This window comes from Ischnura elegans (genome assembly GCF_921293095.1).
Source record: "Ischnura elegans chromosome 13 unlocalized genomic scaffold, ioIscEleg1.1 SUPER_13_unloc_3, whole genome shotgun sequence".
In the NCBI taxonomy this organism is placed as follows: Eukaryota; Metazoa; Arthropoda; class Insecta; order Odonata; family Coenagrionidae; genus Ischnura; species Ischnura elegans.
This window is the reverse complement of record NW_025791659.1, coordinates 9,393,561-9,411,173: the sequence shown is the minus strand read 5'-3', so window position 1 is coordinate 9,411,173 and position 17,613 is coordinate 9,393,561. Positions and strand designations below refer to the sequence as shown.

Below are 17,613 nucleotides of genomic sequence, written 5' to 3'. Positions count from 1 at the left end.
CCAATTAGCTTTCTTTCCCTGTTCAGACCATACATGGACGAACCAATCCGTGAGCTGATATCGCAAGATGCAATCTGCTCAAAGCATCACAAATTCGCATGATGCCAGGGTTCTCACTAAATCTAAATTTACAGTTTAAATTTACTCAAAAAATTTGTGCAATGTAGTCTACTTTCAATTTCATGTGCCAAGATTAAGTATTTTTGCATTAAGTTCCGCGCTGATATCCAAAGCATTGTCCCGTTCCCGCGACACTTGTATTGACACAGTAAATAGGCCTAGTTATAGTTGAGTTAATCGAGTTGGTGATTGTTAATGTTTTGGTGTTAGTTACTGTTTTATGTAGATATTAGTGAGTCATATTGGTCTCCAGATTGCCTTAAAAACTCAATAAAATACACAAAATATTAAAACATTTTGATCCCCCGGTGGAGTGTTTGTTGTGCTTAAAACCCCCCCTAGCCTTAATTTCTATCTCCACCCCTGACTAGCAAATCATGTAAAGTGAACTTGTAAATGAATAATCAAGATAAATATTAAATAATCAATCAAAAGCAAAAATCAAGAAAAATAAATAATGAAAATTTTATAAAAAAGTATAAAAATAATCTCATAAATAACAACCATTAACAACACTCAACCGTGAAAACCTTAGAGCGGTGAATAAGCCATTAATTTTGTCTGCCGTGATAAAACATGGTAAAAGCAGTGAAATTCGTCATAATAAGCCCTTAAAAATTCCTCAAAATTGATTTTAAAACTACGATTGGAAGGACAAAAGAAAAATTGATTTGTCAATCATGTTTCAAGGTCAGTAATGAGCAGACACTGTCCATCCATTTACCTGCACATGTATTTTCTGAGTTCAATTCCGTGTGCCGTAACGACACATTGACCTTAAACCTGTACCAAAGCCGGAATGCTGGCAACCAAAGTATTAATTAAACCTGGTCAAAATTCAAACACTTTTTAACTTCCCTGGCCTCTCCTTTTTCCCACTAACAACCTTACGCGAGAGTGAATTTTTGAATTCTGCCAATTTTTTTAAAATATTAATGCTGTTGTATGAACCTGTCTTGGGTTTTCATGTGGGTAAGAGTATCTAAGGAGAGCTTAACCTTGTAAACCTCAAAACGGTGAATAAGCCGTGAATTTCGTCGTGAAGCATTGAAAATCCCTCAAACATGATTTTAGATCTACGATTGGAAGAGCATAAGAAAAATCGATATGTCGATCATGTTTCGAGGTCAGTCATATGAGACCCTTCTTAACGAATGCCCTCCAAAAATGCTCCATACCACGAGAAAGAAGAGTCTCTTGGGGCTCAGTACAGCAATCATGCAAAGACGAAAACTCCGCCGTCTTGAAAGGGTTGATTAATACAATGAATCGACAGTTATCAGCACAGTGGTGGCTCTTAAATAGAAATGATACTGTAGGAATGCATGTAACATGAAAATTTTAAAAAATGGGTTTGGTTAGAATACTAGTGCATCCGTTAGAAAAAAAATTGTTTTCTGATTTAACTTCTAAGCGTAGGCACCGTACAAAGTTGCAATTACAGAATATTTCTAAACTTCATATGCTTTAGAACCGCATAATATAGCACATTTGATACTTCCAATGGCAATTTTATATTATGCTGGTGTAATTTTTAATTTGATACCATTGGTATTTCCATAGTTCTCTCCCCTGATTGACTAAATGTTGTATCGAGTTTAGAGTATGTTGCCTCTTATTGTTTCTGCAAACGATCATTCTCCAATATATGCTGCCCAAATAGTTAGTTTTGCAAATAACTGAATTTTTGATAAATGGAGAATCATAAAAATCTCATTTAAATCAATAAAATCTCATTTAAATCAATAAAATCTGATTTAAAACAAAAAAATCAACAAAAATGATTATTTTGAAAAAAATCTTGATTTTTATCAACCCTGGTCATACGGAGACACTGTCCCACTGAACCGTGAGAACCTTAAAGCCCTGAATAAGTTGTGAATTTCGTCTACCATGAAAAATCCTGCAAGAGGCCGTGAATTTCGTGTCAAAAAACCTTAGAAATCTCTCGGACTAGATTGTAGAGCTACGATTGACAGATGAAGAGAAAAATCGATATGTTGTTCATGTTTCAAGGCCGAGTCACGTGCAGACACTGCCCACGGATTCATCTGCACAGTAATACTCTAAGTGCAATTATTAATTGGTCCTTGTGCCATTATATAAATAAGAAGGACATTATATTTTAATCGAAAACGCAGGTCCAAGAAAAATTTTATCACCGACGGCTAATTCGCGAGGCAATAGGGTAGTTTCCTTCATCAAAGAAAACGAAAGGCATTGATTGGGATTCGTTACCCACCATTAGTGTATTCATAATGTACAAGTTATTTGGTTTTAAAAATTCCAGTTTCCTGAAATCCTGATTTTATGATCGTAGAACTATGAATGACAGATTAAAAGAAAAATGGAGATTTCGATCATGTTTCAAGTTCAGTCACGTGCAGACACTGTCCATGCATTTATCTCCACACGTATATTCAAAGAGCAATTATTGGTCCGTGTGCCATGATGACACATTGACCTTAAGCCTGTACCAAAGCCCGAAAACTGGTAACCAAAGAGTTCATTAGCAATTGCGAAAATTCAGACACTTCTTAACTTCCCTGGCACCCTGGTCCCATTATTTATCCAACCACAACCTTTAGCCAGCCCTGAATTTTGCAAACGATATGAGACGATCAGGAGAGATGGCAATTTCATTGCTGCATTAGCATTCCTGGCATCAATCACATTTGCTAACCCTTTAAGTGCTATCCTTATTCGCGGGGTACTGGCGAGAAATGCAGACGGTATTTTCATAAAATGTAGCAACTAGGAAAAAAAAAATTATAAAGCTATTTTATTACATATACATACATAAGTGTTTTTTTTATTATTGAGGTTAAACTGGTTAATATTGACAAAATATTTTTACGTTTACTGAAACAAAATATATCAATATAATAAGTTATAGCAAATTAAATATCGTACTATTTATGAGCCGATATATCGGCCCACCGCACTTTCCGCCCGAGCAGCAAAAGCTGATATATCGGCCCGCCGCACCGAAAGGGTTAAATTTTTAGTTGAATTGCGGCCAATGATCACACCTCACCTCAGGATGACGTGGGAGCCGCACCTTTGTAATGATAATAAATAATAATAATAATATTTATTTTACGGGAGTAAACCCAATTTACAAATATTAAATGTATGGAAAATTACAAGAAAATTAATACATTTACAGTTACAATTACAGTGCAATAAAAGTAGCATATCATATACAAGTTACATCAATTCGATAGGTAGTGTATTTACTGCAAATACGTTAACATATTTCGTTTAAATGAGTCAAAAGAATCGTAAAATATGTCAGCATTAGTCACATGTGATGCACTGTTAAATAACCTCATTGCCCTGGTGACAAAATTATTATAAACAATATTGTTTTTTCAAAATTTAACAAAGAAAGTGTTGCAATTTCTTGTTGAGTTAACTAAGCAATTTAAACTAATATCATTGAGACAAGTGCAATATACCAAATTATCGCATAGTTTATATAGAAACAACAGATCGTTAAGTTTCCTTCTGACCAGTAAAGGTTCCATATCTAATATTTGAAGAGTTTCTCTATATGGGGTGTAGGTATTGAGCATGAAATCCAGCGTAGAAATTTACTATTCTTAAAAATCTGTTTTGTACTCTCTCAATTGTATTTATATGTACTTTGTAACAAGGATGCCAGATAACACTCTTATATTCAACAATGGGGCGAAAATAATCAATGATCTCAATGACCATGATGTTAATGATTGGTTTTCATGAACTTCTCATACACACTCACAGATGTAGTGACCAAAGAGGGTCGCCCATAATATCCAATCACGTAAAAAGTGGTTTACAATGCTCGAGTGAATTTGCACCAGGAATAATCCTAATAGCCCTTTTTCGCATATTGAAAACGTCTTTGGAGTTCGAAGCATGACCCCATGATTCAATGTCATTGGTCAGGTGAAATTGGAAGAAGATAAAATACATATATTCACTCATTCAAGTTATATTTTATTTAGTTTTACATCAACAAAGTCCTTTCTTACAATTAAGAGTACTCTTAAAAGCCACACACAACTTTCTATAACCCATTCAACTTTTTGAACTCATTCAGGTTTAACCCAAGTAACATTGACCGTTGGGCCTCGGTTGGGGAACCGTAGTCACGGTTGGCTCATTGTGGGTGGATATGCCTACCAAATTCCACTGTTGGCCCAACGCAGATATTGTTCGTCGGCCCAACGAAACGGTTTATGCTGTTGGCCCAACGGAAATCCCCAACGATGGCCCTACGAAATGGATTATCATTGGGCCACTGTTGGGACATCATAACATTATAGTACGATTGCATAAGTTGCAGGATACGGTTCACATGGTTCCCTAGCAACCTAACAACCAAAACTTGTTTGGTTGTTAGGGATTGCTTTTATATGTTAATCATTCACTATGTCTTTGTGATAGCAGTTAAATAAAATAAGTCGAGTGCTTCTAACAAAAATAAGGCATTGACCTCATTTGGTAAGTCTTACAAAACTGGCATTCCTAAAATCATGTTACCTTAAACAGATAGTTTCGTGGAATTTTAAACTTTTCATCATTAATTTAGATAGATCGATATATATATTTTTTCAGATTGTGGCATATCTAGTACAAGTGGAAGTTTTAATGAAAACAGTGTTTCAATGGACAAAGTGAGTGATTTAGTCCTCTCTGAAGAGAATGAGATTGAATTTGTAGGAGTAAACCTAAATAACAACTGCACAATTATTATTTTATGGAAAATACATCAACTATATTATACTCAATCAGTGTTTCTGTGATTCCTATTAATATCCCTAAATCTTGCACTTATTAATCCAATTAAGTAAAATGGACTAAACTTAACAATTTCGTTACCGAAGACCAGAGAATAGGAATTGTGAAGGCAATTGAATCAAATAACTCAGGGATGTACATCTTGCAGTGTGACATGTTTGAAATTAAGGAGGATTTCTTTGAATTACCTCTTAGAAGTGGTACCATTGGTATATTTGTAGTAAAAAAATTAGTACCTGGATGCAAATTGCACAGTCCACCCAGATTTTATCTAAGTGTGTTTTGTTGCCCTACAAAGAAGATGGACAGTTTTTGTGTGTGCCATATTGTAATATGGAAAGGTGCTGTTGAAATTTTCCTAATTTTGTCCTAATAAAAAGTGTCCTAATTTGTGAAAATAAAAGTTGGGGACCTTCTGAACTGATATTGATTTTTTGTTTTCCACTTTTAACCACTGTAACCTTACTTTGTCCTATAGCATTGATTGTTAATGTATTTAATTTCATTTTGATTTATCGGGAGTTAAAGGTAAAGATTCTATCTATGTACCGGTATCATATCAAGTGAGAAGGTAAATTAATTTAACTCTCATTCTATAAAAATGAGGAATGCCAGTAAAATATAGCTTTCGTTGGGAAACGGATGGCAGAATTGAAAAGGGCCAACGGTGTATCGTTGGAGAGGGGTTGGCCTATAGTTGGGAATACGAAGGCCCGACTGTAATGCTCTGTTGGCCCATCGTTGGGGAATCGTTGGTTGGGATACGGTTGGCGAGGTGGCCAAATCATACCATGGGCCAACCGCTGTGTCCCACCATCTGCCAACAGAGGGCCAACCAAAAATGTTACTTGGGAAGTCGCAAGTTATTAATCACTGGTTGAAAATCAGTAACCATTAATCAGGAAAATACATATATATCTTCAGTTCCGTTTCTGAACAAATTTTACAGTACCAGAAACAACATATGTCAAGACTAGATAATTCAAATTGGTTTAAAAAATTATAATACAATCACATCTTATCAACAAAAATAACCATCTGGCTGAAGAATCAGACAAAGTAATTATAAATCAATTAAGGAAAGCCATATTATGACCTGTCAAAAAACACAGTGTACTTGAGTAATATCTTTCGACAAACTCGCAGTTATGGCAAAAGACAAAGCGTTTTTATTTATACAGAAAGTAATTACAAAGAATACCATTATAAGGAGCACAAAGAAAATACATAGTTCCAAAGGATAATTTAACCAAGAAAACTAACTATTCAAAAGAGAACACATTTCTGGTATTCCGAGGTATATTAGAGAGACAATTTCATTTATCAAACACCAATTTCAACAAAAAGGCTCGACAATGATGAGTAATCACAGCAGGAATCTGTTGCAAGGTAGCTATGCTGTCAATAATTTTTTCATTGATATTCTTTGTGCATAATACAATTTTTTATACAATGAATTCTTTGTTTTGTTCTGTTCGTGAGCAATGCTTAAATAAAGTTTTAGCATAAAAAATAACGGACTTACAGACTTATAGCCTAAATACCTGTATTTCCTAACTTAGTTGTTATTAATGCTATAGAAACCTGTTTAAAATTCCACATTGCTTAATAAAATGTTAGTTATTCTATAGAAAAGAAAATTATTGAGAATAAAATACAATGTTTGGTTGAAAAAACTCTGGTAACGCAATAAGTTGACCGTGGATTTGTGCTATAATGGAGTTAGAGGGTGTAGTACAATGACAGGGGTAAGGGATGCGCTGACAGGCTGTTGAGCTGGGTCCCAAATCTTAGGGATGAAAATACCAGCGTATAACTCCACCCAAAAAAAGAGCTCCGTACAGAGAGGTTCAAAATATTTACATGCTACTCGTAGCTCCGAAAAGGTTTTCTAATTGTAGACACCAACAGGCAGTGGTGGCACGCAGCGAGGGGGGGGGGTTTTTGGGGATAAAACTCTCCCCGGAGCTCACAGAAATTTTTAAGTTAAATCCCCTTCACTTCATTGCATTAATATTACTTATAGAATATTCAAAGGATTTGTAAAATATGCAACAGAAAGCTGCAAAAGTCACTAATTATCCTAAAATTTTTCTGGGGAGGGCCCCCTGTACCATCGATTACCCTGGCGAGTATGCCATGCCCCCAGACACCCCAAATTTGGCAATTTCGTAAGAAAAACTGGAATGAAAAATGAAAATTTCACAACTTAAAAAAGTTTTATACAGTGGAACCTCGTTAAAGCGAGTACGGGCTATAGCGACACCCCCGTTATTACGAGAGATAGCCGATGCACCGTCAATTGACCCTATAATAAGCGTGTAAAAAAATTGGTTTTTACGAGACCCTTTCGGCGTTGGCTCTCGCCATAGCGAGGGTTTCACCGCCGGAAGACTTTCATCAAGACTCCTTAACCTCTGTAACTGCTAGAGATCTGTTAGAAATGAAGTTAATGGAGTGCTCAGTCTGAAATTTGTGTGGTAAACTGTCGTTCGATAAATATAATTATTGACGAAACAATGCTTTGCATGATTTTTATTCAGCGCGGCGCTTATAAATTGTTTGAATAGTTAGTCGTTATGTGAGTAAGGAAATTTAGTGATGCAAAAAACATCGCCTTTCGTCTGGATTTATGCTTAGGTTTATCGGATAGATGTTTATCTGTCGCCGCACCACTCCTGTTCCTGTATATCTGTTCGCAACAGGTATAATGGCTATTATTTGCTCCACCTCCGGTAAAGCGACAATTCGCTATAGCGAGTGTTTATTAGTGCACCGTGGGGTGTCGTTATATCGAGGTTGTACTGTAATGTATTATCGTTCCATGATCTATTCAGTGAATTTAAAATAACCTTTTTGAATAAGCATCACATTCTTTTTCATCTTCTGATTTTCTTTTTTTTCACATGATCTTTTTATGCTGTGTGTGTTTTAAAAAAGCGACCAATTTATAGCGTATTAGGATCATTCTCCCATAATCCTACAAAATTATGTCCTTGGATTCCCATAAAGACTAAAACCGTTCAATCAAAACTAAACTGGAATGTGTATTATTTTATTTACCCTTTTATTAATTTTATGGCCAAATCAGTTTAGAAAAAAATTATATTTCCCAAATTTAATGTCCACAGACTATGATTCGTCATGTCCTAGGGACCACTTTAGATTTTGCGAGAGGTATTTATTGTATCAACAACCTTTACTAAATAATTTAATGAAAAATCTATCACGAAACAAGTCATAACAACATAAACATTCCCAAATAGTCTTTTACGGTTGCTTTTATTTCATAATGTTTATAATAAGATAAAAAAAACATTTGTCCCACCGAAAAAAGCAATAAAAGAAATAAAAAACCCATACAGAACGTATTTACCTAGTTAAATATTCATCGATAGAATAAAATAAATGTATCAAAAAGAACTCCTTCACTTTAAATTTAAGAGTAGACATTTTTTCCACACTCTTAACTAGAGATGCACGAATAGTGTCCACGAATACTCCAATACCTCAAATATTAGAAAGTATTCGATATTCGAGGTCTCGAATAATTATGCTAAAGGTACTATCTCGAATACCTCATAAATACCTCGAATTTCGCGTCATACACTGTCGCACACACGTCGTTGGTAGTTTACTCGGAAAAATGTAGAGAACTCTAGTCTTTTAGTGCATGCAGCACCCTTTTAGGCAATTTGACGAACTACATCGAATTCTCGGGTGAGAGCGGTGAAAAGAGTTCTTACTGGGTTCGGCTTGGTTTTGCTCGAGAAAAATATTTATCATGGTTATCACAATACATTACATAATGGTCTGTTTATGCAAAAATTGCATGAATAATAACGAATGAGGGAGTAAGAATAGATTGGGATCCATTAAAGCAGCAGTAGAGGATGTAGTTATAACGAAAGATGCACGAAGAAAAGGATGACGGATGTCGATTATATTCGTAAGAAATAAGGTGTAAGAAGAAAGACTGTATTTGTGGGCTAGAGCGGTGAGAGTATGTATAGAATATGTATTTAAAAATAACTGCTAAAAAATGCAGTGCTTAGGAGGGAGATTGCAAGAGATGTATAAACAAATCCTCCCAAAAAAGAAAACAGATAAGATGCTGCGAAGTGGAGTTGACTCCCACAGAACGAATAATATATAGAATATGTATTTAAAAATAACTGCTAAAAAATGCAGTGCTTAGGAGGGAAATTGCAAGAGATGTATAAAAAAAATCCTCCCGAAAAGAAAACAGATAAGATGCTGCGAAGTAGAGTTGACTCCCACAGAACGAATAATATATAGAATATGTATTTAAAAATAACTGCTAAAAAATGCAGTGCTTAGGAGGGAAATTGCAAGAGATGTATAAACAAATCCTCCCGAAAAGAAAACAGATAAGATGCTGCGAAGTGGAGTTGACTCCCACAGAACGAATAATATATAGAATATGTATTTAAAAATAACTGCTAAAAAATGCAGTGCTTAGGAGGGAAATTGCAAGCGATGTATAAACACATCCTCCCGAAAAGAAAACAGATAAGATGCTGCGAAGTGGAGTTGACTCCCACGGAACGAATAATATATAGAATATGTATTTAAAAATAACTGCTAAAAAATGCAGTGCTTAGGAGGGAAATTGCAAGAGATGTATAAACAAATCTTCCCGCAAAGAAAACAGATAAGATGCTTCGAAGTGGATTTGAATCTTCCTCTTCAGATCTGGCTCCGTCATTTGATGACTAAATCTGGTCAGGTTGATCCCTTCGAAAAAGAGAACAGAAAAAAATGCACTTTAGATTCAGGGAATATAGAGCAATTATGAACTATGAATTTTGAGCTACGTTCAAAAGCATAGGATAAAATCACTCTTATAGACTAAACTTCATACCGTTATCAGTAAGCATTGCAAGTATAAAGATTCAGCATACATCCATTAGATATATTGCTGTCATAAAAGGTCAAATAGTTCATTTTCCTCCTTATGTAAGACATTCGATTAAAAATTCGTACAACGAATTCACAGTTGTATCGATCATAACACCCAGTAAAACAAAGGAATTCGTTTTTTTTTTAACTTTCACCACACAAAATACCTAAATTTTAACTGAGTAATGTGTTCAAGGTAAAGCCTTATCAAAGAAAAAAGATATTCGAGAATAATCGAATTCAAGGTCAATTTGATACTGCTTGTAAGAAAATAGATCAAGTATGATTCCTCCCATTTCCAGATGTGACCTTTGTAATAAGGACTACAGTCGAACTTGGTTATAACGTCATTGAAGGGACCAGAAGATTTTTAAAGTTATACCCGAGTGACAAAGTAAAAAAAGCAGCCTTAATTCTGAGTGAAAGGACAAAGTAAAAATGCAAATGTTCTGCAATATAAAACACTGTTTATTGAAATCTACTCGTACATTGGAATATGTATAGTTAAAAAACGTTAATAAAAAACGATATTCACAATTAAATATTTTATATCCTAGTAAAATGTTTCTATGGATGGTTTTTATGAACTTTGGGACATAATACAATCACATCACCACTTTTGCAACCTAAGAATCGCAAAATTTTTGATGCTATACCAGAGCGTCGCAATCGTTCTTGACGATATTAACGGGTTTTTGTACGGCATAAAATGCTCAATTTTGGCTGGTCTGTATAAAATGTGACGTTTAACCCGAGTTAATGTTATGGCCGATGCCGTTATAACCAAGTTCCACTGTATATCAATCATGACCAGAAGCACAATCACAAAGGATATTCCAATTAAAGACAACCACACAGAAACTACTGGCATGAAATAGGAATGTCAAATATTAGCCCTTAACCGGTTACATGTGGTCTGAGAAAGAAACAATTTATAAGAACCTACATCTGGAGTATGCTCCTATACGGAAGTGAGGCATGGACAATGACCGCAGCGGAGAAAGCAAGGATAGAGGCCTTTGAAATGTGGTGCTACAGAAGAATGATGAAAATCAAATGGATCGACCGAGTTAGTAACGAGGAAGTCCTAAGAAGGGTAGGAGAGAAGAGAAGCCTCATGAAAACCTTAACAAGAAGACGGAACAACCTTATAGGCCACATCTTGAGACATGATGGCCTGATGAAGACAATCGTCGTAGGACAAGTGGAAGGCAAGAATGGAAAAGGAAGACGTCGAACAACATATATGGAACAAGTAAAGAGAGATGTGAAAGAGAAGAAATACGTAGAAGTGAAAAGATTAGCTGATAGGAGAACTGAGTGGAGAGCTGCGTCAAACCAATCCTAGGATTGTTGACCAGTGATGATGATGATGATGATGTGGTCTGAGAGACCACTACGTTACTAAAGTTATAAATATTTTAAAATTGCTATTTCAAAATATCTATAATCGTCGCGAGCGTCTTAATTTTGGATAATAAGGACACAACACTCTTAAAATATAATGTTCTAATTGTTTATTTCTGAAAATTCGCAACTGAATTTGTGTTGTGGTCTGTGAGACCTCACGTTGCTGAATTGGAAAAACCAATGAATGCAATGCTGGTGGAAATAATTCAAAAAGTTGTTAAAAACAATTCCTAGTGATTTTTTCAAGAATAATAATAATTAATAATTTGTAAGGAAGCATTATTAGTTGCATAGCGTGGATAATTAACACTTAATTTTTTAAAAAAGAACGATAATAATAACAACTCAAGTGTTTTTGATATCAGTTTTTTGATGCTGTTTCAAATAACAATTTTTACTGAAAAAGTAGGTTCGTATTTGGAATGCGTAATATTAAATATAAGTCTTATAATAGTTGTGAAGTCAAAGAAACATTAAACTGAGCAATAAAAATGACTTTGCAATGTTTTATGAATTTTTATTTCATTGCTGTCTCTCAGACCGCACAACACTGATAGTGTAACAAGGATAGGGTGCTCAAATTGGGTGGTTTCCTATTATTTTTTCACTGCCTAAATCGAAAAATTATTACCCCTGGAGTACGTATTTCACGCTTTCAAAATTTTTAAATGACGATATCTATTTTTTGCGATTGAATGAAACGTGGAAATTTTCTAGCGCACGAAAACGCGACGGCTAAGTATGAATGCCGGGAAAATTCCCGTGTGACGACGTTCTGGTTCCCGCTGCCGCAAGTGAGGTGACCTTGGGGCCAGGCTCTGAGCGCTGATACGATGCAGGATGCTAGCAGGTAGCAGAGTACCCTGCTGGCAGGTATCGCTTGGCTTAATTAAGGATTATTAATACCTTATCAAAAGAAGAAATATTTCCGACCTTAGCCAGTTTTAATAGGTGATTATTAAGACATGTTTCCCTGAGCCCTGTGCCTCATGCATGCAATGGTAATCTCAGAAGATATAAAATTTTTCTATCTACTCGTATAGGAACTAGGTCCCTTTGACGTCACGTGGAGTGGCATCGCATGGGCGCCAATCTGGCCTTTTTCAAAAGAGGATAAAAATTGACCATTAACATCTGTCTTAACTAGGATTTCTAAAAGCAAATAATTTGTATATTATGATTACACTAATGGTGGGTAACGAATCGCATTCAATGCCTTCCGTTTTCTTTGATGTAGGAAAATACCCTATTGTATGTCTTAGGGCGAGAACAGTTTCAAGACAAACAACATGTCAAGAACCCACAAAAGATGGAGGGATTATATTAGGTTGAATATAACAACAGGGAAAGTTCACGTGGAATGACCAAAATTACTCCTCACCACTGTCGGCGTTAAAATGATGTGCCACTGTACTTAACAAATTTACATATGGGCTTCTGTGCATGCCAAAATCATGAATAATATGTTATTTTAAAGGAAATTTTATACTCAATACTAATTAGTTTTTTGTTTTATGATAAATTTAAAAAATGTACACAAACGACTCAGCGCACCGTAAAATTAGCTGTTTTTTCAACTTCATGAACTTTGTAACTCAACCAAGGGAAAACTATCATGTCTACGACATTCATCTTCCACAATAAGTTGCAAAAATTAATGTAGATTAATAAAATGGCTTTCGCATATTTTTATAGATCAAATTATCGGTGCATGATTTTTCACTAACGCTAATTTTTTCCACGATCTTTATAAAAGAAAAATTCAGACACAAAAATCATTGTAATTAGGACATTAATGCTAGGATACACTGGGTCTATTATTTCCGTTAGAATCCCCTTCGTAAAACGGAAGCGGTTTCTTGCTAGCTGCATTCCGTGTTCCTGTTTTCCAAGCCTTGCACTGCGAGACCACGCTCCTTGATCACGGATACACGTCCCGCAGCAGTTGCAACATGGGAATCTTGAGCGAGACGCGACTACGTGGCGTGGTGCCTGACAGTGTAGTTTCCGATGTCGAGCGGTGGTTTTGAAGCACTCGTGCAAACCACTTTTCTGTATTTCGAAAACCACACAGCCACGGATGTGTGGTTTTCGTGACCAGGCCTTATACAGAGAATAATTAATATGAGTACGACCATGATATCCCCGCTAAAAAGAGCGCGAACTGGCGAAGAAAGCTCTCAATAGGGTGGTTTTGTATAATTTTTTAATTGCCTAAATCGAAAGATCATTACTCCTGGAGTAGGCATTTCACGCTTTAAGATTTTTAGATGACGATATCTATTTTTCAATATTAAATGAAAAGCGAAAATTTTCAAGCATGCGAAAACGCGACGACTAAGTATGAATGCCGGGAAAAGCGCCGTGTGACATCGTTCTGGTTCCCACTGCCGCAAGTGAGGTGACCTTGGGGCGAGGCTTTGAGCGCTGATATGACGCAGGATGCTATCAGGCAGCTGAGTACCCTGCTAGCTGGTAGAGCTTGGCTTAAATAAGGATTATTAATACCTTATCAAACGGAGGAAACTTCCCGACCATGGGTAATTGTAATAGGTGATTATTAAGAAATGTTTCTCTGACTCCTGTGCCTCATGCATGCATCGGTAATCTCAGACAATGTGAAACTCCTATCTACTCGTATAGAAACTAGGTCCAGGTGACGTCACGTGGAGTGGAATCGCATGGGCGCCAATCTGGCCATTTTCAAATGAGGATAAAATTGACCCTTGCCATTCGTCTAAACCGGTACATATTTTTAAAACCAAATAATTTGTATATTTTGAATACACTAATGGTGGATAACGAATCGTAATCAATGCCTTTCGTTTTCTTTGATGAAGGAAACTACCCTATTAGTATGGGAAGCACTCTAAAATAACAGAATGACTGCATAAGTAATAATAAATTGTTTAGTTTATAGTATACCAGGACTAGCCGCGGTTATAACTTTTACAGGAGTCACCCGCAATGCACAATCGTGTGAAAGATCTACAGAGACAAAATCATTCGCCTTGACTGGGATTCGAACCTGGATCCCCCGATTTCCGGTCGAGTGCTTTAGCCAGTTAAGCTACTGAGGCATATTTCTCCACCGTGGATATTTATGGACACTATCAGACAAGGTGTTGCTGATGAGCCTATGGTGCTTGTGGCATCATATGCTCAGCAGTCCAGCAACACCTCGTCCGTTAGTAAACACAAATATCCATAGTGGAGAAATATGCCTCGGTAGCTTAACTGACATTAAGCTTAACTTGACCGGAGGTTGTGGGATCCGGGTTCCCGGTCCAAATGATTTTTTTCTCCGTGGAACTTTCGCACAATAAATTGTTTGTTTTACGTAAACTATGAACATTACAAGACATTTGAGCATGAGTTTGGATTATCTGTGTCTTTTGATTATTCGTCCCATCTCTCCCCAATCATTAGCCCAGAGAATCGGGAGTGTACTGTATGTGCAATATTCCTAAAAAAAGTATTAAGGTGAAAAATGAAAAAGAATAATCACCTTTGACTAGGCAAGTAGCGTTGGTAGTACGTGACGGCAGTACAAAGAAAACAGGAGCGGTGCTTGCTCTTGCAGAACAGCCCTTCCCTCTGCGGATCCATCACAAGCGATAATCGCGGGGACGGCCGTCGCTAGCAAACAGACCTTTGCCCCGATTGTGCCTTTACCCAACGCAACGGAGAACCAAAAGTGCAGATTCCCCCCTTTCTCCTGCTCCTCCTCAATCTTGCGCAGCGCCCTCAGCCACTCCAGCTCTCGTTCCGAGCACGGTTCATGCGGCCTTCCCCCGTTGCAAAACGCAAACTTGAGAGCTAACTGGGAGAGGCACCGAATTAGCCTAGTTGCGACTTTGTTCTCACTGTAATCCGAACTTACCTTCGCACCCAAATAAACAGTGTCAGTCTCCAAATCACAAAATGAACATCGACCGCTCCCATCGCACTCAGACCCATCCAAGTCCTCAAACCAACCCTTTATCCTTCCAACGAACATAGACTCACAGTCCACTAATACATTTACCCTGTCATCCCCACTGAGATACTTCAAAATGCACGCAGTGCATTCGTCTTCATCGTACAGTCTCTCATATAACCTTCGCATTAACTCTAATCCACGTCCGTACACTATTTGAGTCCTATGCAACAAGGCATCCACACACTCCTCTCTAGTTTGGGCCGGACCGGATGGAGGCAGTCTCACAGCATCCTCCTGTGCTAGGCGAGACTTAATCGACGTCACCTCCTCCGCTATTGATGTCACTGCGTCTTCTAAGCAACGCAAGAGTGTATCACGTCCGCACATCTGCCCCTTGAGTTCCTCAATCGAGGAACTCAATTGACGCACCATACATTTCATCTCTTCTCCGAACCTGAGAGAAGCATTATTGCAATGTGGTCTGCCCACTGGTGTTCCCTGCTCTGCGGTCCCACTGGAAGATGATTCCAGGCGACGTATCATGGCCTGGTCCCTTCGGTGTGCCGAGGTCACCAGCTTAAGCACCTGTAGGCGGTCCGAGTCTTCGGGAAATTGTCGTGCCATCTCCACAGCCGCAGACAGTGCGTTCACTTGATTTTCATCCGTTAGGTTTGGGTCAGCCCCACGTTCCAACAGTTCCTCAACCCACTCAACCTTCCCAATTCTCACTGCAACATGCAAGAGTGTTTTTTGTCGCATTCCCCGTACATCCACGTCTTCCAGCATGTCTAGTAACTCTCTATGCTCCAGCATTGAACCAGTAAACAATGCATTTAAGAGCCTCTCCTCTACTAATACCTCGGCATTGTTAGCAGAAACGTTGCTCGCCATCACAGCGAAACACTGAAAAAATAGTCGTAAGGCTTTGTTGTGTTCAGCTGAAAGTGGGTTGCCAATGGAGACTGGGAGTGGTTGCGTTGGTCGTCGTGGAGAAACAAAATATGTATCTCTCCGTGGGCACGAAAGGACAAAATGTGTCAGCTGTAATGAAAAAAAATTTAAAAAAATCAAATTATTACCATAAAAGTTGTCAATAGAAGGGTCAGAAAAAGAGAATTGACGCATATGCCACTCAACAATCAAAGCAGAAAATTCAAAAAATTTCTTGTTTTCCGGGGAAATTTTTACAAAATTCCACGTTAATCATACAGAATTACCGTGATGTATCATAATTTTAAAATAACCAACATTACTTCAATGCTTTTAAATTACATTATATTAAATGTATTAACAAGGACAAGGAATGGGTTAGTTAGCACGCATTATATGTAAAATTTAAATTCAATGTAAGCCAAAAAGCTGCTTTGACCCCTAAATTAGATGTTGACATCACCTGGAATAATATTCTTTGTGTTTTTGACTAGGAGTGGTTGCAATGGTCAGCATGGAGAAACCAACTGCATATCTCTCCGTGGGCAGAATGGGACGAACCGTGAACACGAAAAAGGGTGAAATGTGGACTGAAAAGAAAAAAATGTGGAAATCAAATAATTACCATATAAAGTTTTAAATATTAGTGCCATAGAACTAGAGACCTCACAGGTACGTGATTTGAGAAACAACGACAAATATCTCTCTTACAACGCAACCCGGAATAAAAGAGAAAATTACAAATTGCATCAAATTTATCAAATGCATCACTCTAATTCATCACTCCCATGATGGAATGAATATTACAGTATGTATGTACTTATCGGCTATCGCAGAACATTTTTAGAAGATACCAGCTATAAATGAGATATTTTAAGACAGAATTATCAAGTGTAAGAATTAAGACCGTATGGTCATTCCAAGCCAAATCATCACAGCTCCCGACCTGACTGTCTCAGATTTTTGCTTGAAATTTGGTAGGAAGTTAAAGCACATGAAATTGTACACATACACAAAATTTTAACCCTCGGATATACACGGTATGCATACAGCAGGGTTACAAACATGACAAAAAATGCAAAATTTTCCCTCGCATGCTCTACAAAAATAAATCATAACTTCGCTAATAATTGTGGTAGAATCTGCCTGTTGGTCTCATTTTAAAGCTAAAGGAACATAGAATTCGCCTGGATGGTTTCAATCATTTCCCAATGTTTTCCTTTCATGGCTCTTTTTCACCAGGGAAACAAAAAAAAGTCAGCGAAATACAGGTCAAGACTTTATGGAGGCTGGGGAACCAATTGGGTGGTTTCCCATTATTTTTTTATTGCCTAAATCGAAAGATTATTATGCCCGGAATACGCATTTCAACCTTTTAGATTTTTAAATTACGATATCCATTTTTTGCAATTAAATGAAAAGTGAAATATTTCAAGCTCGCGAAAACGTGACGGGTAAGTAGGAATGCTGGGAAATCTTCGTGTGACGTCGTTCTGGTTCCCGCTGCCGCAAGTGAGGTG

The 17,613-nt window shown here is 37.1% G+C and overlaps 1 protein-coding gene across 3 annotated transcripts in view; it reads right to left on the bottom strand.

Moving 5' to 3' along the window:
- The window catches only part of LOC124172846, a 48,476-nt gene that overhangs the window by 27,936 nt on the left and 2,927 nt on the right, over positions 1–17,613 (bottom strand). The window contains exons 2-4 of one of the 3 annotated variants that reach the window (XM_046552345.1): positions 16,557–16,683; positions 14,750–16,204; positions 7,776–9,666 (exon numbers count right to left, since the gene is read on the bottom strand). The exons of the other annotated variants lie outside the window; for them this stretch is intronic. Of the exons in view, the coding sequence (XP_046408301.1) occupies positions 14,756–16,054 (1,299 nt within the window). The 5' untranslated portion in view covers positions 16,055–16,204; positions 16,557–16,683 and the 3' untranslated portion in view covers positions 7,776–9,666; positions 14,750–14,755. Of the gene's footprint in view, positions 1–7,775; positions 9,667–14,749; positions 16,205–16,556; positions 16,684–17,613 lie in introns of those variants that run through there. 3 annotated transcript variants of the gene reach the window in all.